Below are 26,952 nucleotides of genomic sequence, written 5' to 3'. Positions count from 1 at the left end.
AGGGCGGTGTGAGGGAGGGGAGCGGCCGCCAATCAGGAGGCGCCTCGCCGGGGCGCGAGCGCAGGCGCGCGGGGGCCGTTGGGCATGCGCGGTGCCCCCGGCGCGGTGCGGTGAGGGCGGCGGGTCCCGGCGGGTGCCGGCGCTGCCGCGGCCGCACGATGTGGTTCGGCGGGTCCGTGCCCGCCGCCATCGCCGCCGCCAAGGAGCGCAGCTCCGTTTTCGTCGTGTTCGTGGCAGGTACGCTGCGTCCCGGGGCCCACCCGCCCCCCCCGCCCTCCGGCAGGGCCCGGCGGAGCCCTGCCGGCCGTGTGCCGCCCGCCGGGCGGGATTTGTGCTGTGTCAGCCCCGGCCCCGGCCCGTGTGGGGCTTTGCCCCTCGTTCTGCCCCGCTGCGCTCGCTCGGCTCCCGCTGCCGCTGCGTCGGGGGCTGTTTATGGTGTTTTGTTTCCTCCCCTCGCACGGACAGCGCGTGTTTCGTAACCGAGTGCCGCTGGAACCCGCACAGACCCACAGCGCCGGGTGCGCGCTGCCTTTCTGCCTGGAAACACGGGGAGGGGGACACGGCCCCGAGCTGCGCCAGCCGAGGATTAGGGTGGGCATGAGGAGGAATTTCTTCAGAGAAGGGGTGATTGGACACTGGAATGGGCTGCCCAGGGAGGTGGTGGAGTCACCGTCCCTGGGAGGTGTTTAAGGAAAGGCTGGACGTGGCACACAGTGCCATGCTCTGGTTGACACGGTGATGTTCGGTCGCAGGTTGGACTCGATGATCCCAGAGGTCTCTTCCAACCCGATTGATACTTTGATATTCTGTGGTTAGAGAGGCCCTTTAACTCACTTCTTGTGCTTTTATGTATCTGTGCGTGTTGTTTCTTTAGGTTTTACTGTTGCCTTAATTGCTTATGGCTTCAAGTCTTTCAGATGCCTCATGAAACAACAACGTGTGGCTTAGTGTTGTTCCCTCAGGAACTGCTGAACCGTGGGATTGGTGAGGCTTTGAGGAGAAGTTCCCTCCCGAAGGGGATGTGCACAGAAAAGTTAGTGCAGTTAAGTTCCCCTGTTGACACAACTCTCCTTATACCTGGAGAACAGCATTTTCTGCTGGATAGTGAACATACTGCTGGAAATCAAGGTCTTCTCAGACCACAGATGGAGTAAGGGATGGGGTGGAGCAGTTCATAAAGAGCTGCAGCCCGTGGGAAAGACTCCCTTTGGAGAAGCTGGGAAGGGACTCCATGCTCGAGCAGGGGAAGAGTGTGAGGAGTCCAGCTGCTGAGGAGGAAGGAGCAAGAGAGACAACGTGTGAGGAACTGACTGCAGGAAGGGTGGGGAGATTTGTTTTTATTTCTCATGATCCTACTCTGGCTTTTGATTAGTAATAAATGACATTAATTTTTCCCTAAGTCGAGTCTGTTTTGCCTGTGACAGTAACTGGTGAGTGATCCCTCCATGCCCTTATCTCTCCCACAAGCCTTCCATTCTATTCTCTTCCCCCTGCCCACTGAGGAGGGCAGTAGTAGAGTGGCTGAAAAGTGCATATTATAACTTGTTTCCACTATTTTTTATGACACTAAAATTGTACACAAACTAGGACCTTTTAGATGTTGATGTTGACTGGGTGGATGTAGGAATATGTAGATGTGTAACAGAGATGAATTTCAGGGATGTAACCTAGTTTTGTCACTTGGTGTGCTGTGAGGATTTGTTTTGTTTGCTTTTATGAGCCCTGGAAAAGGGGGAGTGTTACTTCAGTGAACCATATCTCTGAAAGGAAAGAGCTGGGGAGTTCTGCCAAGATCTGGTCCCCCCAGGCACCGTGGGATCAGGGCAGCTGACCTGGGCAGAGCTGATCATGAAGCATCAAGAACTCACTTTCTCACTGTGTGTGGAAGCACGTGTGTTTGAAGGATGCAGAGTGCTGAAAGAACAGTCTATTTTTATGTTAGCAGGGGTTGACTTTGTTGTTTGGGTATCAACATTTCAGACTGCACAGTGAGGGTAACTTCGGGCCTTTACACTCCACGCTTCCCACTGGAGGCAGGCATTTGAAAGCAGCTTTCTGAGCAGGCAAACAAGGATTCAGCAGCGTTCAGTGTTTCTGTTTTGTTTTGGACACTTCATCCAAATAGTGGCTATGGGGATAAAAAATGAATAAAGGAAAAAAAATTAGTGAGAGAAATTGAAAATATAAGTTAAATGCAATTTTGAGGTGGCCACTAGTGGAGAAGAACTGTTAGATACAGTCCTGACCAAAATGAGTGAATTCTGGTAGGTCCATCTCTGGTTTCTACCACCATCTCTCTTCCCTTCACTTGTCTTCTTTGCTCTTTACTTACTTTCTCTCTAGAAAATGAAGAACTGAATGATTCTTTCTGCTTCCAGGATGTTTTTCTAGTCAAGCAAGGAATACTGTGGTTATTTATCTTAAAAAGGAGGTGGTGTTTATGACTGCAAGTGCATGTTGTTCAACCAGGTTTCTCCTTTACCATTTGTGTTTGCAGCTGAAATCCCAATGTTTTTGAGTTCAGTGTTTGAAACCCTCAGGACACGTTGTGGTGATGCAATAGTGTAAGTGTAGTAAAGATGCTGTTGAACTCCTGGGAAGTTGCAATAAAAGGTGTTGCTCCATACTCTGCAGAGAGCACGAGGTGAAGTGTGTCTGCCTTAGGAAACTGATTTTAAATATTAAGGTGAGATGTTAAATAGAGCCTTCTGTGCACACCAGGCAGGGGAGTTGTGTGTGGGGAACAGACGAGTTACTTTGTGGCATCAGTTAATTGCCGGCAGCAGTTTCCCTCTGCTGCTGTGCAGGGAACAGTGTTCCTGGTGGTGAAACAGGTCTGAGGAACCCAGATAGACGAGGGAATGGCTGGAGCTGTGTCGGGGAGGTTTAGGTTGGGTATTAGGGAAAGGTTCTTCCCCCAGAGGGTGGTTGGGCACTGAACAGGCTCCCCAGGGCACTGGCCATGGCCCCAAGGCTGCCAGAGCCCAAGAAGCGTTTGGACAACGCTCTCAGGCACACGGTGTTACTCTTGGGGTTGTCCTGTGCAGACCAGGAGTTGGACTGCATGATCCTTGTGGGTCCTTTCCAGCTCAGGACATTGTGTGATTCTGTTCTCTGGTATCTTGTGGTAGCTGTTCTGTAGATGGTTTTGTAGCCTACGGAGTTAAAAAACGCCTTTCATTCCTTGAGTTATTAATCTGAAGTTCAGTTGTTCATTTGGTATGAAACCTCCTCTGTTCTGGTTGAGGTGTTTAAGATTATCCTTTCCAAAGGTTAGAAATGTTCTGATCATGAAAATACCAGGCCACTCATAAAAAGTGCTTTTCAGAGTGAAGAAATGAAGGGGGGGTATGGGGAAAGTAAAAAGCTTCAAGATAAAATGTTTGTGTTTCTTTTTAATAACATTTGTAGAAATCCTCCTTCCTTTGTTCATAGCTTTATTTTATGGATTATTTTTTTACAAAATGGTGCTTTGCAATCATAAGCTATTTGTTAGTAATTTGTAGCCAAGATGTAGCAAAGCACTTTTCAAGTGAAATGACGCAAAGGAGGAGGAGGTGAACAGCTTCATGTCCTGGCTTTTCTGGCATTTCCAGAATCAAAATCCTTACTCTTACTGCGCAATTATGAAATGTTGGACATGGAAAAGTCAGCTAGGCTTATCTCTCTCCTTCTGAAAGGAAGACACTTTTCCCTGATGACTGAGTGTTGAGGAATAGGGGAGTTAAAGTCTGACAACCTGTGATGGTTTTGAGTAAGTTCCTCATACAGGAAATAAATTATTGCAGGAAAAGTGTCTATTTTCTCTGCACAGCTATCTAAATTTACCTGGCCAAATTTAAGAGACGAGGAAGTGTGACTGTGAATTGTGTACGGATTGTTACACCAAGTGAAATAAAGTGATGCTTTTGTTTGAGAAACAAGAAATCTGAGAGTCTTGGGAGCCGGAATTCTGAAGTGGTTGTGCTGGCTCAGTGTTTCGCAGAATTATGAGTTATGTCATGTTCAGGCTTCACCTCTTGACCTTTCTGATGTTTTTCCTGTGACCTGGCAGTTTTCATTTCAGGATATAATTACTACTACCTGTAATAAAAGAGCCTTAACCCCCAAATGAGGAAGGGTTATCAAAACAAAAAGATGTGTGAGAATAAGCAACTCTTCGGTGGGTGGTCACAGTATTAATCTGTGTGTTGTCGCAGAGAGCTTTATAAAATGTGAGTTATCAGCATTTTCATTCACGGGGCACATCTCAGACTGTCCTGTGAACAGTTTCTGCCCTGTTTATGTCTTTCAACATTCTTTCTTCTACAGCAGCTGTTTTTGTGGAAAAGTTAGTGTTAGGCAAGTGTTTAGATATTTTTAGTAGCCTAATCGGATGAGCACATGTCCTGTTGAAAGAGTGTGTGGTGAAGCAGCTGCCTCCGAGCAAGTGGGAACAGGAGAGGGGCCTGAACTGCTCCTGGCAGAACAGCTGCTTCCACTGACAGCAGGAGAAAAGGTTCTGACATAAAACAGCCTAAATATTCACTTCCTTATGCAGAATAATCGTGATAGAGGTGGATACTTTGTTACTTGCTCCAATACTTCCAGGATAAAATCGATACATCTGGTTGAAAACCAGGTGTTCAAAATGGTTATATTTTTGATACATGTCCCTCTGAGAAGCCTCCTGACCAAGACAGCAGCACTTCCCTAGGGGACTCCACGTGTAACTCCTGATCCTAACAAATCAAAAATACTGCATGGAATGGCAACTGGGATGGAACAAACAAGTGGTTTGTTGTTGTCACCAAATAATGGACTACTGTACTGCTGTACTTGTGACTCAGATTCTTCATGAAGTCCATTCCAAGCTGCTGGGAAGTAATACAGATTGAAGATAAACAAATGGTGGCAAGGCAGGGTAGTTGTTGAAAGATAGTTAATATTCATCAGAATTATTTATTTACCCACATCCTCACCGAACTGGTGCTTTGGAAGATAAATGGATGATTGACATGTTTCATTTGATTAAAATAACACTTCTGGATCTGTGGCCCCACAAAACCGTTTCAGTTTCTCTTACCTAAATAGCTCCTGTGCTCCTGTTATTCCTGTTCCTCTGTGCTCCTCACTCCTTTTCCTCTCCTACTGTTCACATCCAGAAAAGCACAAAATACAAAACTGATATACAATTAATCCTGCAAATAAGTGTTTCTTGGTTTGTGTATTTTTTTCAACACTGTCAGACTGTGAAACTTTGCTGAATTATGTATTTCCAAGGAGTGGAGAACATAGTTTTACCTATCAGCAGCTGGTGAACCAGTATGTAATTAAATTTATAATGAGGGGTAAATGGCTGATAGTTTTGTCAGGTTAGGAGGTGAAGTTTACTGTCAGGGAGAAGCAGTGGTTCCCTCTGTGCTGCGGGATCTCTGTGCATGTTATGAGGGTAATCTGGAGAAAAATAATCAAGAGTGTCTTTCAAAGGTGATCCCAAGCAATTTGAAGCAAAGCTAAAATCAGAGCAGAAAAAGCAATTTGTGCTGGATTTAGCTTCACAGAAGTGTTGTGTCTTGCAGGTGAAGATGAACAATCTACTGAGATGGCTGCGAGGTGGGAAGATGAGAAGGTGACTGAGGCTGCCTCAGATGGGTTTGTTGCTATTAAAATCGACACCAAAAGGTTTGAGCCTATTCTAATTCTGTCACGTATACCATCTTTCATTGTTGATGATGAGAATAAGAGGCTTTGAAGTCCTCACCCTGATTAGGAGATATTCTAAATACAAGATTCCAGAGCATAAGTGAGTTCAGTACTCCTGAAGCCCCTAGGGCCTGAAAAAATGTCAGAATTTACTGTTGTGTTCTGCAGACATTCGCTGTGTGTTTCTGACTGTATTCCAGTACTAGTAAAAGAATGCTTGAAGTTGTCCTTTTTCAACAGGAGGAGACATGAAAGTGCTATAAAAAAAGCTGGAATCAAAATGAAGTGCTAGAGGCAGTTCTTGATTTGCCAAGTTACATAATGAATTAAAAACCTTTCATGAATTCAGAAGGATAAGAATCTGTAAAGCCCCAGAGAAAATGTGTTTGCCTCCATTGTAACACATAGAATGGGGAAGCATTGAAGTTCCTGAGTAAATTACGCAGCTATTTTGGTTATGTTTGTGTTCCAGTCCAAGTGCACAAAGTGCACTGACATTTCCCAAAATGGTATTATTTTGAAATGCTCTATAGACATTTTATTAGATTTACTATATTATTTGTGCTCAATAGACTAGATTGCTTCTTCCTGAATTGCCTCTTAGCACTGCTTCCCTCAATCTGATGTAGTCAACTGTGATAACCAGCGATTGTCACCACGTCAACACTTCTGCAGAATGTTAATGAGAAGATGCAATGCAAATTTGCTTTTAGTGTTCTCTCAAGTATTTAAATAGTTTTGTAGGACAGTTATTTTTATGATGAAAGACTTAATCTGAGGTTGTTGCGAAGCGATTGCTCCTCCTAAATGAATCTTTTCTTTTCAACAGTGAAGCATGCCTGCAGTTCTCTCAAATTTGTATCCTTTGAGATCAGTTTAGATGCTACATTATGATTACAGATAATTGCTCATTACAAGTTAAGACTGTTCTTAAGATAAGTACTTTCAAGCAACATTATTGAAAATACTTATTATGGGACAAAAGTGTGCAATAAACTGTGTATTTAATAGATACCATCTGTGTATTCAACTTACTGTCAGTTCTTAGAGAAAGTGAACAAGTTTATGTTAATCCTGTGTAATTCTCTAAATAGAAAATGATCTAAAATTTATGTCATCAGAATAACCCACTGGTATTACTAAGCAGCTTTCAGTTATTAGTTGGGGCTCAGAGATACAGGGGAGGAAGAACAAGCAGTGGACAGGGTTCTGTCACAGACACAGCTGTGGAGTCAGGGAAACATGTCCCTACCTTAAGGGGGTCACTGCACAGAGTTCTGTATGATGCTGAGAAAGGGGATTCAGAACCTCAACTTGGATTTCCTTAATGCTGTAGAGAATTCATTATTGTCCACTTAAATGTTGTCTCACACTAAAACAAAATCTCTCCAGTCAAAGCATAATCCGTGGCCGGAAAAGTTGGAGAAAAATATTTTTGCTTAAACCAGTACAAAGAAAAGAAGAAATACTTATCACTGGTATGCAGTGTTTGCCAGTGTCTCTTTTTCCTTCCTCCCTTGGCACTGACAGCTGGTGAGCAGGTGGAGATAAGAGTGTTGGGCTGGAAGCTCCTGTAGGAAGGACGTCTGCCTTTCCCTGGAAGTTACTTTATGAACTTGTGTCATTCACTGCCCTTAACTGTTGCTGTGCAGATCCCGTGGTGTGTGTTCCATCCAGCTTTTTTATAGGAGACAATGGAATCCCTTTGGAAGTCATTGCTGGCAGTGTTTCTGTTGAAGAGCTTGTTACCAGGATCCATAAAGTTAAACAGGTAACACTTGCTGACAGCTGGGTCTGCGACTGAGTCGAGTGTGCTCAGGACAGGTGATGGCCCTGGGCAAGGGGGAGTTACTGGTTCTGTGTCCTGCAACCTGGAATTCAGCACACAGATTGAACAGGCTGGAAGCACTATGGAGAAGTGCTACATTAACTTTTGATTCGCAGATTGGTTTAGATCATGTGTGTAACACCTGCAGTATTGAAGAAATGTGTTGAGATCTCTAAACTGGAATGACATACTAATTGCTCTTCAGCTCATGTGTGGTTTTTTAATACTGTTCTGTAATGTAGATTTATAAAATTATGCTGTGGAACATAATTTAAGTGTAGATAGTTTTATCACTTTGATTTGATCACTTTGATGATCAATTTTAGTGCAAGACTAAAATTAGGAAAAGTGTGAAATGCATGATTGCACTATACTCAACAATATGTGATTATTCTAGTTTTATATTTTTAATAGGGCTGATTCTCCAAAAATAGCTGACTCTTGACCTTTGAACCTGTGAAAAATATTTGAACTTTCATGGCCTCAGGTTTTTTTCTCCAATTTCTTAGATGCACACAGGGAAAGGGCGGCCTTTGGAAAATGGCACTCAGTCACCTGCCCCCCATCCCTCCTCCCAGTCTGATGGTGCTCCAGAAAATACCCAGTCCAGAGCAGCAGAGTCTTGTAACTCCTCTGACTCTGCTATGCCTGAGGCAGTAAGACCTTCCACCAGTAATGGTGAGTGTTTTGACACAAATGCTTGCTAATTTACTTTGGAATTATTTTTTTTCCTGAAAAGAAAGTTTCTTATGTACATGGTAGTACATAAAAGGCAATATGTTGTGGACTCGTTGAGGACAAACTTGGGTATTCCAGAATGCTTTTTGCAAGTCCAGAGGGAAGAATAACTTGTTGTTCTGCTTAGTTTTAATGAGCGAGGAATGGTTTATAATACAATAAAATTTGTGTATCCTTTCCTGAAAAATGATTCAATGAAAAAGTTTCTTTGGGTTTGCAACCTGAAATCAAACTGCTGAGGGGGGAAGTCTAAGTAGCAGAACCTCAGATTTCCTTGAGATATCCCAGTTGCTGTAAATTGTGGCTAACAATGAGCATAGTAGTTTTTATCAAAGAAATATACCTTTATTTTTTCCTTATGCTTTACTTTCTTGTAAATCCCTTGAAGATGGAGCAAATTCTGGTTCAGCAAGCCAGGAAGCAACTAATTCTGCAGATGAGCGAGTGAGTGATGCTCAGCCTGTGAATGATCTTACACTCAAGGTAGAAAGGTAAGTCTTCTTTTGCAGACTTCCTAATGTGTTGTATTTGTTTCTCAGGAGGTTTTGTTGGGGTTTGGGTTTTTTTAACAAACAGCCCTAATTACAGGATTTTTAATCTGTTGTCATCTGGCAAACCTTTTTGTGGCCTTGTTTTTGGTTTGATGTCTGTGACAGTACAAGGGCTGATACTAAAACAGCTTTTAAATTAATCTCATTTTTCATGTACTGTGAAAGAAAGAGGTAATCTGGAAAAATACAAATGTTCACCTTTGATGTAAATTTATACAGACCATATGTTTGCTGCGAATTTTTGAATGACTTAAAACATTGAACTGAAAACACTGGAAACTGGTGTAATAAAATACTAACCTGGGGTTTATATAGAGATGCCTTCTTATTTCTTCTTGTTGATTTGATGACTTTTTGTAGTTTAGGGATATTGAAGAATCCACAGGAATCCTATTCTGAGACTCTTATTTTGCTTTGATCAGTGAACAGTGATGAGTTATTTTTAGTATTTTGAAGTATGGTGATCAGAAACATCTGGTTCAAAACATGGTTCATTCATTACATTGATTGTTTTTAAATACAGGATTTTGTGTATAAACTTGATTTTAGTAAGACTGACACTATTTGAAATATCCAGCATAAAACCAGTTACCCATATTTAGCAAATCAGATTATTTATAATATATAACATTTAAATATTAAAAATTATTTAATTATACAATTAAATATATTTATTATAATACTTAAATGCTAAAATATGTTTTAAAACTACTTCTTGCTTAATATCAGTTTTCTTCCAAAGTTATTGGACAACAGGGATAATTTTTACATAACACTGTTAAGACAATGAAATCAATTTTAATATAAATATCAATGTTGCATTTTTAAAAAATCCATTAATCATTATACAAATCTGGCATAATTTATCTACAGCATTGTTTCAAGGGGGAAAAAGAGGCCAAGCTGTGTGCTAACTACCATGTTCTTTTTAAGAAAACAGCACCACACAAACAAGATTTTTCTGGTTATCTGACTTTTCATGTTTGGCTGTGGCTGCCCTTTCCCCAGACTTAAATCATGTTGGGCTTTTATTGTCAATCTGCATTGACAAATTACTGGGGTTTAAGTCACTCCTTATTCCAAGGCACCTTTCTGGAGAGCTGAGACAGAGGCATGTGCATCTATGTCAGTGCTGTGTGTTACTTGTGTTCCGTTTGGGGAAGTGATGTGCAGAAGAAACCAGATGGTTTAAATAGCTAAAAAGAGACTGAGGTTTAGTGTTTGTTACCACAGGTCCTAAACAGTAATTGCTTATTGTACGTCTTCATAAGTTGGTCCAACAGTAAGAAAATGTAGGATTCCTCATTTCCTGAGGGGAAAAGGACAAAGGGAATGTGTTGTAATTCCACTAAAAGTCGGAAAGGAGGTGGTGAATCCCCGCCTGTCTTTGTGTGGGTGGTGCACCCCACGTGAGTGAATCCTGGCTGTTACAGGGGTATCAGCACTGTGCTACAGTTCATTTCCATGGGTTCTGCTCTGTGTTTACAGATGCTTCCGTAGCATCTTAAAATACTGCAGTAAGGCCTCTTGCTTTATTCTTAAATTTAGATTAACGAAAAGGCTTGAAGAGAGACAGGAAGAGAAAAGGAAAGAAGAAGAACAGGTAACACAAAAATTTAAAACCCTTTGCAGGGTATTTTATACCCTTATTCGAATAAATTCCTTCTGAAACAGATATACTTCAGTCTTTTCTCTTGTCCAAGGGAGTTTTGTGGTCCAATTTTATGTCTTTCTACTCAGAAAGAAATTAAGAAAGAAATTGAAAGGAGAAAAACTGGCAAAGAAATGCTGGAGTACAAAAGACGACAGGAAGAAGAAATGACCAAACGTATGTTGGAGGAAAGGAACAGAGAGAAGGCAGAGGAGAAGGCGGCCAGAGAGCGCATCAGGCAGCAGATTGCAATGGTAAACAGGCATTTGGGAACAGACCTTCTGCTCCTCTCTCTCACAGGGCCACTGGTGTACTGAAATGATAAATTTTCGTTGATGAAACTGCGAGGTTGTTCATTTTTCTGTTTGCAGTCCCGTAACAGTTTTGGTGTTTGGGTTTTATGTGGCATTTCCTGTGTATAAAATGAAACTTCTGCTTTTGTATTCACGATGATCTTTTCTATCTGAACACACGTACCAGCTTTTCTGTCAAATTGCTTCAGCCTAGTGGAGAATTATCATTTAAACATAAAAATCAGTGCCATTTAAGCATGGTACTGGAAGAGCAGCACAGGGAACATTTAATTGTAGGACACACACAAGAATACCAGTCTCAAAATGGTGGGGAGGGTTATTTTCTAAGTTTGTGTAAATGTGTGTGCATAGATGGATGCAAATAGATTGTAACAACTGAAATTCTTCCTCATTATTAGGTTTTTCTGCAGAACATTTAGAATTGCAGTTGTGTAACTTGGCATAAGATTTTTGCCTTTATCTTCCCTGGAGCATTAAACTTGCAGGGGAAGATCATCTATTAACAACTGGCTGTGGGAAGTGACTCATGAGAAGCGTGGCTAATGACACAAGATTGTGCAGTCTGGCAGTGAATAATTCTTTGCAGCACTACTGTCTTTTCTCCATATGCTCTGCTCCTGTCTGTGCAGTTCTGTCTGTTCACGAGTGCAGATTGTGGCTGGTTGTTTGAATGAATGTTAAGCAACAATTTATAGCAAAAATTAAGGTTTCTCTTTGCTCCTTCTGCCAGGACCGTGCTGAGAGAGCAGCTCGCTTTGCAAAATCCAAGGAAGAGGCAGAAGCTGCAAAAGCTGCAGCTCTTCAGGCCAAACAGGCTGAACTAGAGGCCAGGAAAGAAGCAGCTCAAAGGGAGAGAAGGTGAGCTGCTGTAGAGAAACAAGGGGAGAGAGATAAAGAAATTTTTGGGGAGAGAGGTAAAGAAACGAGCTTTTAAGAGATTTAATATCTATCCTAATCTATTGACAACATGTTGCAGTATTAAACTGTTTAAATAGTGACATTAAAAGTTGGCTTTTTTCCCACATTAATTCGTAGCTATTTTCATGAACATTATGTTCTCTGATAACTTTTATCCTTTTGACATTGCTGATTATGAAACACCACCTTTCCTTGTGTGTTATTTTGGTTAGATAAGAGCTTTTTCTGCCTGATCTTTGATTTAAATACCAGGTGTAATGGGGCTGGATGGGGGACTGGATAAGGTGAGGATGTGAATGGTAATGAGGGGACAGAGTGGCTGACAGTGGCACTGCTGGAGAGTGGTGCTGATCCAGCTGCTGGGCGGTGAAGGGTGGGCTGGGATTCAGCAAGGCTTAGCTGGGACCTTGTCAGAGCTGCCTCCTGCCTTGTCCAGCGCTGCTGTTTTAAGAATGGCTCTGACCTACAGAGCCTGTGGATGGAGTTATGGAAGAGATGCAGGGTGGGAGATAAGCAAGAGATTATCCACTGTGAATCCAACCCATCTGCACTGCCAGGAGCAGGATGACTGTCCCTCTCTGCCACATTTCAGTCCAACCAAGCTAAAGCCCCAGGAGGGTGTGTCTGTAACTGTTTGTGTGCTGACTGCCCCCCATATGTCCTGCAGTGCAATAGCCAGGATCCAGTTCCGCCTCCCAGATGGATCTTCCTTCACCAACCAGTTCCCATCGGAAGCACGGCTGGAAGAAGCAAGGCAGTTTGCTGCACAGGTAAACTGTGGGTTTGTTCTCTCAGCTACAGGCCGATTACAACTCAGTGTAGCATCAGCTAGTTGATTGTGGTGCAGTTGTCATCAGCTCCTCTCCTTGGTGAGTATTTGAAGGGGGTTTTGGCAGCATCACTTTCTAGTGCCACCTTTGTATCGCTGCCGCGTATCATTAGTAAGAGATATGGAGGAGTGAAGGATCCCCTCATATCCTACTATGAAGATGATTGATAGTTTGATAAGAAATCTTAGCAAGGTACACAAGATATACTCAACTGGCAAATCAGCAGTTGTTTGAAAGTGAACAGTTACCAATATAACACAAATGAAGAGTTTCCTCTCTGTTTTTCCCAGACGGTTGGTAACACTTACGGCAATTTCTCACTGGCGACAATGTTTCCCAGGAGGGAGTTCACCAAAGAAGATTATGGAAAGAAGTTACTGGAACTGGAGTTGGCACCCAGTGCTTCAGTGGTGTTGCTGCCGGTGGGTGTTGGCTCGGTTCATGTTTCACTGTCCTGCAGGCAGCACTGCTGCAGCTGGGTATTTGCTGTTTGTCAGCCCTGATAATATTTGGCTTGAATTTGGGGCTTTTCTGTGTCTGTACAGATTGCAAAATTACTTTAGTTTTTGTCAAGATTCACTTGGAGTTTTTCTGAAGCAGATGAATGGTGGCACTGATGTTTGTGTGTTTAATGTGTCTCTGCTGAGCTGCTTCTAAATTACGCGTATAATACTCTGTCTATGAGAGCACGACTTCAATATCTGACCAATGTGCTTTGTGTGTTCCTGACCAGGCGGGAAGACCTGCTACTTCTGTTGTCCAGGCTTCAGGCAGTGACCTGTGGAAGTTCCTGGGCACGATACTTTACCCCCTCTTAGCGGTTTGGAGATTCATTAGCAACTTTCTGTTTACGAGCCCACCCCCCTCCCAGCCCGCGGTGAGAGCAGCTCATCAGCCAGACCATTCAGCCCCTTCAACGTCGAGCAGCCTCGAGCAGAGCAGGTGAGACAAGTGGTCAAGGCAGCTGTTTCTCAAGCTACTCGCTGGAATTGCTTTAATCTTGTAGTGGGGAACTGCACTTCCAATTACAGACCAGAAAAAGCATTGTCTTTAAAAGTCATTTATGAATGGGGAATTCAGCTGTAACTGCAAAGGTGGCTTCACTTCAGCTTAGGATGATATTTGTTACTTAGTGTGATACTTTTTACTTCAGATAGCATGTTGAAAATGAGACATCAAATGGTTATGGTGTGACTGTACAAGAAACTCGGGCAGCTGGAGTCAGATTCTGACAGGGTTTGTACTGCATGAGATCTGCCCTGTACCAGGACAGCTGTTCTGGGTGAAGCAGCCACGCCTTCCTCAGTGACAGGGAAATGAGATTCTGTCAGTTTGTCTGACTGCTGACACATGGGCTGAAGAAGACCATGACTGGGGATAAGAGAAGGAACGATGTGTGATTTGTGTTTATTGCATCTGCTGCTTCCCTTGTGTAATTATTGCTGGGGAAACTCAAACCTGTGTCCTTTGTGCCCTAGGCAAGCAGTCAGGAAACGAGCCGTGGAAAAGCGGGGGGAAGACTTCAAAAAAGAAGGCAAAATATACAGACTGAGGACTCAAGATGATGGAGAAGATGAAAACAATACTTGGAATGGAAATTCTACACAACAAATGTAGTTTTGAGTAACTGCAGTTACTATCTGGCTGCTTCTTTTTTTTTTTCCTTCTCTTCTCTTATTTGATCTAAAGGTTCTGGACAAGTGGGGCTTATTTTACACTGACTGAATTACTTAATTCTTATTCCTGCGGTGGAGTATGGAATGGAGTCACCTATGTCAGAAAAATCAAGTGAGTATAGGTGAGACCTAGAAGCAAAAAAAGTAAAAAGACTGAAAACCTCCATCAGCTTTCATAATTATTACCCTCTGCCATAGAAAGGCACTTTTTAATCTATAAATATTCTGCTACATGAATCTAAGGGCCAGATATATTAATATAAAGGTCATGGTAGACAATGACTGATTAAAATGAGGGTTTCAGAAGCACTATAAGTAGCAAATCAGGTAACTAATTTATGTTTAACTTTTTTTCTTGCTTCTGCAACTGCAAGCAAAACCTTGTAGTTTTTAATTCCCTAAGCACTCAATAAACTATTTTCCAGAAAAACATCACTGTCTCGTGAAGTTCCTCGGAAGTTCTTGTGGCACAGGGAAGCAAGGAAACTCAAAACACAGCAGAGAAACATTTTGATCCAGTTTAAATGACCTTGCTGTACATGACGTAAAGGGGGGTAAAAACCCAATCTGTGCAGTAGCTGCACTAGAACAGTACATTCTAGACCAGTTTTCACCAGTATAGGCACTAACTTGTCCTAAAACCACTAAGAAGCAGTAGAGCTTTGAGGGGCTCCCCTCAGATCCACTGAAGATGCTGAAACACAAACAGGTTCCTGCTGAAACTCAGAAACCTCATATACAGGTAGGAACAAGCACTTTGACTTTGGTCCTCAAAAAATCAAAGCAACGATGCCCATGGAGAAAAAAGACAGTTAACATAGAAAAATAATTTTCCTCTTCATTTTAAAGCTGGGAAAAGCAAACACCACAATGCTGGGGAGCCATCTCTGAGGCAAGACACAAAGCTGCAGCAGTACGAGCACCAAGTTTCTTCTCCTGGTGGTAGAAACTTTTTTTAAAGAAAAACCAAACCCAACAACCATTTGAGCAAGTGGAAATATTACATTTTACTTTTCAGTTCCATGTGTGATTGTTTTCGGGATCTTTTGACTAATTTTCCATATTTGTATCCAAAAAGAGCCAAGGCCAAGGCTCCAACTCCCGAAAGAGCAAAAAGCACATACAGGGCGATTTCCGCACTCTGGGACGTCAAATCCAATCCCAAAAAGCTCACGGTGGCAGCTGCTCCTGGAGTGGGGTCTGTTGGTGTCACTGGAAACAATAACAAGTGTTAGTACAGAGCCTGGGGGAGCTGTTCTGTGCAGATTTGGGCACTGCTGCTTCCTGCCTCCACAGAGCTTTCCACTGTGCTGTTCCCTACTCTGGGGGATCAGGGATTGACACAGTTCTGGCTCAGAGTGAAGGCACAGCGGAGGCTGATAGTGCAATTCCTGAGCACAGGTGAGGCTTCTCAGGCATCCACGGTCATCCCCAGACACCCACACTAATGCTGGGTGCTATTGATTGCCCTCCTCTAGTTCAGAGAACATAAATCACAAAAGGATCAGTATTTGCAAAGGCTTACCCAAAACACTGACACGTATAAAGTACTCAAAACTGATTAGAAGAAATGTGGGAGTACTGACTGTGTGTGGTTTGGAAAACCACATCCTGGGCAGTTGTTAGTCAGAGAAAAGTCTAACGGAATAACTCTCTTGCTCCATGTTGGAGATGGGTGTGTGCTGAGGGGCTCTCGCATAGGATTTCAGCGTCAGTCTGGTTTTGCACACAGGAATGATATCACTGTACATGGATGTCCTCAGTCATAACAAGGACTGATGATGATAAGAGCCCTCAGAGGGAATACTGCACAAAATGGTGTCTCTAAAGACTAGATTATGGAGGACTTTAGGAACTGGAATCAGATGCAAGCACACAATTCCTGCTGCACCACTTACCTTCTGGCTCCGGTTCCAGACAGGGATGTGGGCCCGTTGCTGGGTCTGGAAACCCATTGCAGTTTATGATCTGCGAGTAGTACCTGGCAGAGGCCTTGGGGCGCCGTGGCAAGGCGGGGTCTGAGAAGTTCACGTGGTAGAGCCCAAACCTTTCATCAAAGCCCACGGCCCACTCGAAGTTGTCCATCAGGGTCCACGCGGTGTAACCCTGTAGGTCGACACCATCGTGCACCACGGCTGGGGATGGACCACAGAGAACAGGTCAGTGTGCCACCCCTTGCCAGCCATGGCATGAAATGCTCCAGAACGTCCACACCTGACACTCCACCTCATTGGTTTTTGCTTTTTTCCCCATTCCCACCTCTCTCCCCTGTTGACTCAGATCAGTTGCTCTGTGCTACTTCAGCTGCCAAGTTACAGCCCGGGTAGTTCATTCACTGCCCAGGACTAGAGACTGCTTTTCTCTGCTCCAAAAATCAAAGCTTTTGTCCGAGAAACAAAGGTTTGGGAACAGAGAAGAAAAGCCATCAAAATGCAACGGTTGGTGAAACAAGTGTTTGTGGGGCCTTACTCCACAGTAAATGAGCACTTCCTGAACACCTGGCTGGCAGTTCCCAGTGTGTCAGAAAAGCAAACTGAAAATGCCCTTTCCTGAAGTTGCTCAAGCACTGCTATTACTGAAACTAGTTTGGGGGTTGGTTTTTTTACTTTTTTTTTTTAAATGCAGGTTTTAGACACAGCAGTAGTCAAACTAGAAGCCAAAGCAATGTTTGTCAGTGTAACCTCTCTAGCCAGAGGCACCTAATGACGGAACCTGCCCTTACCCTGCTAAACCCAGGGTTTGTTCTCCCCTTAGATCCCTTTCCTGGCACAGTTGTGACTTCCGTGGGCAGTTCTTGGTAAGCCCAAGGGATCTTGGAATTGGATTCAGTAAACTCTTATATATGAGTGTGTAACAGGTGTGATGGCAGTGGTGTTTCAGCCCTTGTTTATCCACCCCAGTCTCCAGCTCTCCAGAGCTCTGGCTGATCACCACTCCTACCTTTCAGTGCCTCGTTGATGTAGCTCCGGTAGTAATGCATCCTCTGAGTGTCATTGAACACAAAGGCCCCCCTCTCCGAGATCCCATTCTCAGTCACATAAACGGGGGGGTTGTTGTACTCCTCCTTGATCCACCTCAGGATCTTCCGGAATCCAAAGGGTGTCACCTTCAGCCAGGTAGAGCCAGAGCCCAGCCAGCTGCGGTCGCTCACCGTGGCCACACCCCTGCAGAGGAGACACTGGGGAGGACCAGTCCCAGCTCCTGGCACCTCAGCACCCAGGGCTGAGCTGGGGCTGGTGCCCACAACCCTAAAAACCACTCACAAGTGGTTTTTATAGAAAACACTTCTCCTGCTTTGCTGTGTAAATCAGCCGTGGCTGAGGGTGTGATATTGGCTCCAAATCTTTGTACACCGTGACGCCAATTCTACTTTCCAACGTATCATGTGGTGCTTGAGCACATAAAATTGCCCTTCATACCCACAGACAGGAATGCAAGACAGAGCCCAGGGTCCTATGGGGCTAAACCACAGGGGCTGGGATGCAGCAGCAAAGGCAAGTTACAACAATTCCATATATTCCCTGTGGAAACGTTCCGGAAAGCAGACAATTTCACCTCCATGTGTAGTCCCACCACTACTTTAATTCCCATCAGGAAAACTGATATGCTCCTATCCTTTACCTTTTGAAGCTGGGGAATGAAATCAAGTATCTAATGAAAAATCTTTACTTATATACACCTAACCATGAAGTGATTTAGCTATTTAGCCTTTGAACTCACATTTATCCAATGTAGTGATTTGTTATTTAACAACAAATGGAACAGTATCCATTAAGCAGGATAACCTCACAGTTCAAACTGCAGACTGGAGGCAGGAAATATGATAAAAACTGTTTGCAGTTGATTCCAAACCACTGAGAAACTCACAAGTCCAGATTCTTTCCTTTAGCAGATCCTCTAATTTTCCTTTTTCTCTTTCAAAGATTCATGTTTATCATGGAAATAACAGCACCACCGGTACTGGTTGGGGCTATTTTCCCAAGTATTGGTTATATCAGCTTAAAATACCTGTCTCACAGCTTTATTTGCTATCGATTTACACTTGGCCCAGGCTCCAGGTGTGTGTCACTTACCTGTCAGAGTCATATGACTGAACAGCCCCGGGAAAGTTTAGGTTGTATGTTAAAACTGTGGTGTAATGGTTTAGACCAAAGTAGTCGTACGTGCCTTTAATTCTTTGCTTTTCACTTTCAGTGAATTCTGGAAGTCTGCAAGAGAAAACAGAGAACACACCCTGAACACACTCCATGTGTAATGCTGGTATCCCTGGGACCAGTACCATGATCCTTCTGGAGGAACATGGGAAAAAACAGGAGGAATTGGGAATGGAAAATAAGAAATGTAATTCAGAGGGACCAATGAGTTCTCAGTGCCAGAGTTCAGTACGCAGTTTCAAGAAAAGGTAAAACAAATGTTTCAGAGTTGTCAGGTAAAGTACTGTGTCTAATGCAGGGTATTTACTGTATCACTGTATCAACTTATTACCCTAAAGATGTGTTATATTAGTAAATTTAGTTTGCAAGAGAGGTACAGACAGGGAACAGGCAACTCCCCCTGCTGTGGAACTAGATAATCTTTAAGGTCCCTTCCAACTCAAACTATTCTATGGTTCTATGAAAATGTACACTACAAGTTTTCTGTGAGGATACAATAAGCTGTTTACAGTAACACTGCACCAGAGTCATTGAAATGTAGCACTGCTATCACAGAAAAGCTGCAGGTCTGAGCACAGCACGTGAAACAAGGGCAGGCGTGTGCTGGGCTCTTACCGGGACTGGCTCAGGCCCTGGGCCAGGCTGCGCTCCCGAATCCTTCTCTTCATCACCTCATTGTAATCACCGTTCTTGAAAATGGGATGGGCAAACCAACCTAGGAGAAACTAAACCAGGAAATAAGGGAGGATAAATCATGTATCAAAACGAGGGATTTAACCATATCTCTGTCACGAGCTGCTTTATAGGTGATACCTTAATTTGTAACAAACAGGCACATGGAGATGCCCAGCAATGCCCATATAAAGGCAGTAAATTTAATAAGCTTTTGCCACTGCAACCGTATTTTGTCTCATTTCTGTTGCCTACTCAATCAGCCCCCAAAGGAGAGTGATACATTTCCCTGCAGTGGTGCCTCTGGCTCATCCTTTTCTTTCAGGTTCTGGGTGTGTCCAGCACTGGGAGAGGGGTTGTCCCTGTGAACACACCTGGGAGCAGCAGGAGAGCTGTGACCGGGGGTCTCTGTACCTGCATGAACCGTCTGGAGGCTTCGATGTCCTCCTGCTTGTGTGGGTTCCGTGGCTCTGCCCAGTCAGAGCTGATGGTGATGGAGATCAACCCTCCCTGTCTGGCCCTGTAGGTCTCGTTGTAGAGGTGCCAGACCTCGGCGTGGGCCTTTATCAAGTTGTGTCCCACCACGTAGGGAGCTCGGCCCGGCCGGGTGGAGATTCCTGCAGAGACAGGGACAGCACAGCCAGTGGAGCAGCACTTCCCAGCTTTCTCATGGCTGCTGCCCAGCTTAACACAATCCCCAGGACACCCAGAACTGTCCAAAATGTTTCAGCCCTGGGCTGAAATCAGTCCCTGGAGCTGAGGTCTGCTCCAGGCAGCACGTCTAATCCAGGGGCTGCAGAGGAGGGTTGGATTAGAGGAGTGGGAGAAGGAGGATGGGTCTTGGAGGTGACAGGCAGAGTGAAAGAAGGACCTGCCCCACAGCAATCCAAACCCCATCTATCCACACCACAACTCCTTCCCTGCCCTACCTTTGCCAGCCCCAAGCATCTGCTGTGCCGCAGCACAAACCAGCTGTGCCCGCAGTGCTGCCAGGGCTCTGAGGTTGTGCCCAGCAGTCCTACCTGGAGCAGCTGTGCCAACACCATGGCCAAGATATGCAGTGTTGTAGGGTTCATTGAGGGTTATCCAAAATTTCACTTTATCTCCCAGTCTCTGGAAAAGGAGCTCAGCATATTCCTTAAACCTCTGAATTATTGTATCATTCTCCCACCCACCGACGTCCTGCAGGGCCTGTGGGAGGTCCCAGTGATACAGAGTTACCTGTGGGGAAAGACAGCAAGACAAAGGACTCAACCAGCCACTCTCACTTCTGGAAATAAGGACAGTAACCCAGACTCATCTATGAACACACAAACTGTGCTTTGACCTGTGGCCACCTGTTCCTAATGGTGATTGGAGTTTGGGGTGATCACCCATGCACTCAAATAAAATACCTTTTTGCCACTGTTGCAGTGGTTTCTTTAGGATGTGGGGAAATGACTCAAACTCCACGGACTGCCTGATGGTGAAGATGGAGCTTTTACCGAAAAAGCACCTTGTGACAGCAAGAACTCCTCAGTGAAGAACTGCTGCACTTGCACTGGTGAAATACAATCCAACAGAGCACCAGTCTGGGCTGGTACAAGGTTATGGGACAGGTCAGACTCACTAACCAGTGCTGAAAGAGCTGACTGATGCAGTGCTGAGGTCACTGTCCATTGTATGTGACCCTGTGGAGATTCCTGGCTCCTTAGAAAAGAATAATGTTAAACCTGTCTCCAAGAAAGGCAAGAAGGAAGATCCGGGGAACTACAGGTTGGTCAGTCTCACCTCAGTGTCTGGAAAGATCACTGTGTAGGTCCTCGTGGACTCTACTTCCAAGGAGATGAGGGACAAGAAGGTGATTGGAAACATCCAACAATAAGGTTACTGTGATCTTTCTGGGTAAAAATATCACTATATTCCCAGTTTATCCACTTATGCAAACCCCCATGTTTCTTTGCAGAACGCAGTGAAAAACAATGAAAACCAATTTCTGTGTGAAGAAGGGTGTGGATGGGAATACACACATTGCTCTGAGCACCAGACTTGGGTTCCGCTGTTTCTAAGTTACCTCAAAGTCACCAGTTTTAGTTACCTGAGGCTTAATGTTGGCTGCCAGCAGAGCATCGATGAGCCTTTCGTAGTAGTTCAGTCCCATTTCATTGATGTACCTGGTGGTGCCATCTGGGAGAACACGGGGCCAGGAGATGGAAAACCGATAGTGAGACACCTTGAGGCTTTTCAGCATTTCCACATCCTCCTCAATCTTGTGGTAGCTGTCACAAGCTACATCTCCGGTGTCATCGTTGCTGATTCTCAGGGGAGTGTGAGCATACTTGTCCCAAATGCTCAGTCCTTTCCCATCTGCTCTCCATCCTCCCTCAATCTGCAATTAATTGAAGATAGGGGGGAAATTGTTAGTAAACCCTAAATTTAGGTCTTGGCCTAGCAAAGAATTCAGCTTGTTAGTGTTTGTGGTGCCACACAATATTTTGACTTATCAGCTTAAGACTAGAAATAGCAATGTTTTTGCTGTACCTTGGGCCTCAAGGCAAGACACATTAGCAAAGTACAATGTCCCAGAGCAGGCAGTGTTTCGGTTCATTGCTGCTCTGTGTTGGTTGGATCTTATGAAGCCCATGCTGTTGCCCCATTTCCTGTGGTATAACCATGCCTTTAAATACTTCCAAGTTCCTCCCTTTCAGAGCAGTTGCTACAGTAACCCTTAATTACAGTAAAACCCAATGTTTAATTACAGTAAAATCCAATGTTTAATTACAGTAAAATCCAATGTTACAAAAGCTGTAGGTGTCTCATCGAAATTGAATTAACTGTCCACAGACACTCCCAAGAGTCCCTCCCTGTTTCCTGACCTGGTATGCTGCAGTTGCTACACTCCACGAGAAGTTCTTTGGGAACTCTCCATACAAAAACTCGTCCTCTTTGGGCAGTGGGATCCCATTATTGCGGATGATTTCAGCGTAGTACACAGCCGAGCGTTTTGGGGTCCTGGGCCTGTTGGGGTTGTTGAAATCAACCTGGAGCAATCCAAACCTTGGCTCATAACCATCCGTCCACTCAAAGTTATCCATGAGAGACCAAGCGTTGTATCCCTTCAGATTAACACCATCTAACCTGGAAGCTGAAAGAGCAGGAACAAAAGGAAGGGCATCAGTGGCATAATCACACATTAAATGAACCCTGAGGAACCCACTTGCTTTTAGCTTCATAAAGGTCATTAAGACACTCTTCACACTTGGAGGACAAAAAGCACAAACAGCCAGGCAGCGGAGATCACAAAAAGAAACAGCATGTTTATATTGTGCTCAGGATATTTAAAGACTGATATTAATCACTTTTAGAAACGACTCTTCAGAGGAATAAAGGAACCAGGAATCTAGAGAGCAGACACACAACCCCAACAGAACAAAAGCAAACACTGGTACCTTTTAAAGCTTCATCAATGTATGTTTTGTAGTAAAATATCCTGGCATTGTCATCCACATCCAATGCGGTGTTTACTGCCACCCCGTTCTCAATGACGTATATGGGGGGATTTCCATACTCCTCTTTGATCCAGTTCAGGAGCCTTCTGAGCCCCCAGGCCACGGGCCGATGGCCTTCGAGACCTGAGTAAGGCCAGGAGCTGTCAGTGCTGATTGAAACTTCCTGGTCATACTCATAGGAGGGGGGTTTCAGGCGGGTTGTGGAGTGGGTGATGATTTTGGAGGTGTAGGTGTTGAAGCAGAACACGTCCGCCGTGCCCCGGATGTACTCGCGCTCCTCCGCCGTGAATGCCGGCAGGCGGGATGAGGGCAGCCCCTGGAGCTCACTCCTGTTCCCAACCTTCCACTTCATCGCCTCGGGGTAGTCCCCGTTTTTGAAAACGGGGTGTGCAAACCAGCCCACCATGAACTGCAGGTACCTGTCTGCGGCCTCCACGTCCCGGGGGTCACTGGGGGACTTGGGCTCGGCCCAGTGGATGTAGGGGCACAGGGCGATGACCCCTCCCTGGCTGGCCCTGTACTTGTCGTCGTAGGTGTGGTAGACCCTGGCGTGGGCCTTCAGCAGGATGTGGGCAACCCTGTAGGGAGCACTGCCAGGGTCTTGGACATTGGGAGGGAACATCCCCTGGCCATAGCCCAGCCAGGCAATGATGTAGGGCTCGTTGAACGTGATCCAGAATTTCACCCTGTCCCCAAAGGTCTGGAAACAGAAATCTGCAAAGCTGTCAAACAGGTCAATCAGGGCATCGTTTTCCCAGCCACCGATGTCCTGGAGGGCTTGGGGCAGGTCCCAGTGGTAGAGAGTGACAACTGGAGTGATGTTGTTTGCGACCAGCCCGTCAATGAGACGGTTATAGTAGTCAACTCCATGGTTGTTGATTGAGTTGTTCCTTCCAGTGGGGAAAATTCGAGGCCAGGACAGGGAGAAACGATAGTTCTTTACCCCCAAGGCTCTCAGCAGGTAAATATCTTCCTCCACCTTGTGGTAGCTATCACAAGCAATATCTCCAGTGTCATTATTCTTTACATTCCCTGGGACATGGGTGAAGGTATCCCAAATGCTGGGCCCCTTGCCATCAGCATCCCAGCCTCCCTCGATCTGGTAGGCAGAAGAAGACACACCCCAGGTAAAGCCCTCTGGGAATGTCCCATGAAAGTACATGTCTCTTTCAAAGGCAGTCTGAGATGAAAACTTCTCCCAGACAACCTTTGCCTTGGAGGGAACTTCTGATGCTGGTAAATTTGGCAACTTTGATGGTGCGGGTCGGTCAAACACCAGCGGTGCAGAAGATCTGCCCAAGGCTTCGGATGGAAAACCATTCTTTTCAATAACACTGGAATAAAAATAAGCAGATGCCTTGGGAGTCCTTGCTCTGTTGCTGTCTTCAAAGTCCACATGATGCAGCCCAAACTTCAAGCTGTACCCCAGTGGGCCTTCAAAGCCATCAACCAGGGACCGAGCAACGTACGACCGAACATCGACGGCGTCGTGTTTCACCGCTGCCACAGAGACAACACCACACACTGTTACACACTTGAACATTCTCTGAACACAGCTCAGCACAACAAGCACCACAACTGAGGGTGGTGTGACAAGCCAAACACCTACAAATGGGTTTTTAGGTTAAAAAAGCTCCCAAACAATTATGAGTATCAGGCAAGGAAAGCAGTCAGCACTCTAACAGGAGCTGGTCAAATGCTTAGTGATAAAAATGTGTGAGGACTTAAGAAGTATTAATCAAGAGATATTTGAGTATAGGACACTTGTGCCACTGGTATCCCTTTCACTGTGTTCTTGCTTTCAAGCAGATTTCATCAATTAAGGTATATGGTGCATTTTAGATTTAACACCATAGTTAAACTGAAACACTGCATGCATTCAGTGCTTCCCTTTCTTTCCTGAGCTCAGGAGAGTTTCTTAAGGCAGAACAGTGTATTCAATGGCAGCAGGGGCAAGTCCAGCATCCTCCCTCACACTGCCTGCAAAAAAGCACTACATCTGTCTCTCTCTCCAGGAAAGTTCGCTCCCCATGTGCAGTCCATCTTCTTTACCACTGCTGAGGCACAACAGCAATGCTAAGTTGTGTTTTCTGTAGCTCTTTTAGCACTCCTAGCAGTATGTTGAGAACTAGGTCAAGAAGATCAAATGCTGTACACTGATCACCAACATATTTAACACAGCATATTTAATAATGTTTTCCTGACAGTATTGTTTTGAATATTCTCAAGAGAACCAGTCAAATCTCTGTTTGAAACCTCAAATCTCTGTTCCTGTTCAGAACTTGAGTCACTAATATTATTTTTACATCAACAGATACACAGCTTGCAAAGATACAAGCACAACTGGAACCTTCCAAAAATTATTAAGATATAAATGTGTCCCTAAAACTTCTAACCTGAAATGGTGCAGGATGCTGCCAGTTAGATCTGATGAGTCAGTACTGGCAGTTCAGGCCTGATCTGTGAGGTCTCTACAGGCCAGATCCTGCAGGCAAATCATCTTCAGGGGAGCTGGAGTATATGAACTGATCTTAGGGTCCAGACTACATCAATCCACAACTATGAAAACCTATTCCCATATCTAAAAAGAATGGAGAGCTCCATATCTGGACACCAGACAGGCTGGAGTAGATGAGGTCACACTCACTACACAACAGGCAGCTGACCTTGTATCACTCTGCTTTGATGTTTTGGAGTCAAGCACCATGGAAGGGCTAAAATAGCCAGTTATCATGATTAAAAAAAATCCAATAATTTGATTTCTCCATACCTTTTAGGGCCTCGTTGATGTACCGTCGGAAATAATCCACTCTCAGGGTGTCATTAATGAGATCCCCCGTGTCTCCCGTGGGCACACCGTTCCCTGCTATGTATATTGGGATCTTTGTCCCTGTGTATTCCTGGGATACAAACTTCAGCAGCCTTCTCAACCCCCAAGGGACCACATGGATCCAGGAAGAGGCAGCCTGTGGCCAGGAAGGATCCACGTGCAAGGAGAAGTTCCCAATGCTCTCGTATCCTGGAGCGCAGGTCTCGTTAGCCCCAGCACTGACCAGGCGGGAAGTGTAGTGGGAAAGGCCAAAAAAATCTGCAGTCCCTTTCACCCAGGACTTCTCCTCCTCTGTAAACACAGGCAGCTGTGCCACTGTTGTAGAGCAGTGCTGGTTCACTGCCTGGATCTGAGCCTTCAGGATCTCTGGGTAATCGCCATTGACAAATATGGGGTGGGCGAACCAGCCCAGCATGAACTGCAGGTACCTCTCAGATGCCCTCACGTCCTCAGAGCTGGCTGGAGTCTTGGGCTCAGCCCAGTCCGAGTTCAGCACCAGCCCCACCTTTCCCAGCTGCTGAGAGCGGTATTTGTCATTGTACAGGTGCCAGACCTTGGCATGAGCCTTGAGAATTGTGTGAGCCACCTGGGAGCAGAAAGCAGAGCAGCACATGTCACACTGCACCACACAAAAGCTCTCGAGCCTTCAGCTTATTGCCATGTGAAAATGGCCTCTGCATCCAAGAGAAAAAGCCTTGACAACACGAATAAGCTGGAGAATCTGACTATCCATCAACACCAGTTTTCAGAATGGAAAAATAAAATAACAGCATCTAGCCCCTGTTAACAAACCCATTTTTTGCAGGTACCATAAATCCAACAAACAGCTGTCTCAGAGGCCACATTGGGCTTGAACATAGTTAAAGCACAGAACATTAGAGGAAAACAACACAACAAGAGCAGCTGTAGGATCCTAGTTATTCCTGTGTCCCTACCTTGTAAGATGCCACTCCTGGGTCAGCGATTCCTGGGGGATGCTCCCCGGTGCCGTAGCCAGCGTAGCTGATAACCCAGGGCTCATGGAATGTGATCCAGAGCTTGACTCGATCTCCAAAAGTGGAAAAGCAGAAGTCTGCATAGCTCACAAAAGCATCTATGACACTGTCATTCTGCCAGCCCCCAAGGGCCTGCAGAGCCTGGGGGAGATCCCAGTGGAACAGAGTCACCATGGGCTCGATGTGAGAGTCCAACAACTGGTCAATTAACTGGTTGTAATAATCAACACCTTTGGAGTTGATGGTCTCATTGGTGCCAGTAGGGAAAATCCTAGGCCAGGACACAGACAACTTGTACAGCTGGGGGTGAAGACCCCTGAGCAGGAAAATGTCATAGCTGGTCTTGTAGTAGCTGTCACATGCCACGTCTGCTGTTTGGTTCAGGTGTGCATGGCCTGCATGCCCAAACTGATCCCAGATGCTCTCCCCTTTCCCATCCTCTGCCCAAGCTCCTTCAATGTTAAAGGCACCTGTGGATGTGCCCCAGAGGAAACCACCTGGGAAAACATCTTGCAGAAAAGAATCCCTCTCCAGTTCAGACTGTCCAGCAAACATTTCCCAAACTGTTTGGTAGGAGGAGCGAGGGGCAACAACAGCAGCTGGGTTCTCCTGTAGAGTATTT

At 44.9% G+C, this 26,952-nt stretch overlaps 2 protein-coding genes across 5 annotated transcripts; one reads left to right on the top strand and one right to left on the bottom strand.

Moving 5' to 3' along the window:
• Nucleotides 1-111: 111 nt before the first annotated feature.
• Nucleotides 112-14,621, top strand: UBXN4 (UBX domain protein 4). The gene is made up of 13 exons (XM_027695872.1): nt 112-237; nt 5,562-5,664; nt 6,515-6,543; nt 7,338-7,456; nt 8,023-8,191; nt 8,640-8,742; nt 10,351-10,405; nt 10,543-10,707; nt 11,498-11,625; nt 12,353-12,455; nt 12,806-12,937; nt 13,249-13,457; nt 13,994-14,621. The coding sequence occupies exons 1-13, from the start codon at nt 159-161 to the stop codon at nt 14,130-14,132; spliced, it is 1,533 nt and encodes a 510-aa protein (XP_027551673.1). The 5' UTR covers nt 112-158; the 3' UTR covers nt 14,133-14,621.
• Nucleotides 14,167-26,952, bottom strand: LCT (lactase). Of its 4 annotated transcripts, XM_027695854.1 has the most exons (13): nt 26,271-26,952; nt 25,276-25,921; nt 22,446-24,005; nt 21,873-22,141; nt 21,095-21,385; nt 20,040-20,238; nt 19,432-19,634; nt 18,961-19,070; nt 18,265-18,399; nt 17,132-17,355; nt 16,239-16,326; nt 16,090-16,134; nt 14,167-15,403 (listed from the first exon to the last, which is right to left on the bottom strand). In XM_027695854.1, the coding sequence occupies exons 1-13, from the start codon at nt 26,883-26,885 to the stop codon at nt 15,199-15,201; spliced, it is 4,590 nt and encodes a 1,529-aa protein (XP_027551655.1). In that variant the 5' UTR covers nt 26,886-26,952; the 3' UTR covers nt 14,167-15,198. The 4 variants fall into 4 exon arrangements, with proteins under 4 accessions (XP_027551655.1, XP_027551656.1, XP_027551657.1 ...); XM_027695855.1 differs by lacking the exons at nt 14,167-15,403; nt 16,090-16,134; nt 16,239-16,326; nt 17,132-17,355 and adding an exon at nt 17,947-17,996; XM_027695856.1 differs by lacking the exons at nt 14,167-15,403; nt 16,090-16,134; nt 16,239-16,326; ... (2 more) ...; nt 18,961-19,070; nt 19,432-19,634 and having other exon boundaries at nt 20,211-20,238; nt 21,171-21,385.

This window comes from Neopelma chrysocephalum, unplaced genomic scaffold (genome assembly GCF_003984885.1).
Source record: "Neopelma chrysocephalum unplaced genomic scaffold, ASM398488v2 Primary Assembly neopelma1_103b, whole genome shotgun sequence".
Classification (NCBI taxonomy): domain Eukaryota; kingdom Metazoa; phylum Chordata; class Aves; order Passeriformes; family Pipridae; genus Neopelma; species Neopelma chrysocephalum.
The sequence above is the reverse complement of the archived record's forward strand: the minus strand, read 5'-3'. Positions and strand labels throughout refer to the sequence as shown.

Coding starts and splice junctions, on each gene's coding strand:
- UBXN4 (XM_027695872.1), top strand. CDS start 159: ATGTGGTTCGGCGGGTCCGTGCCCGCCGCCATCGCCGCCGCCAAGGAG. Junction 238..5,561: donor TTTCGTCGTGTTCGTGGCAG/GTACGCTGCGTC, acceptor TGTGTCTTGCAG/GTGAAGATGAACAATCTACT. Junction 12,456..12,805: donor CAAGGCAGTTTGCTGCACAG/GTAAACTGTGGG, acceptor TGTTTTTCCCAG/ACGGTTGGTAACACTTACGG.
- LCT (XM_027695854.1), bottom strand. CDS start 26,885: ATGTTTGCTGGACAGTCTGAACTGGAGAGGGATTCTTTTCTGCAAGAT. Junction 21,386..21,872: donor TAGCAACTGCAGCATACCAG/GTCAGGAAACAG, acceptor AATTAATTGCAG/ATTGAGGGAGGATGGAGAGC. Junction 20,239..21,094: donor CAGCCAACATTAAGCCTCAG/GTAACTAAAACT, acceptor CTTTCCCCACAG/GTAACTCTGTATCACTGGGA.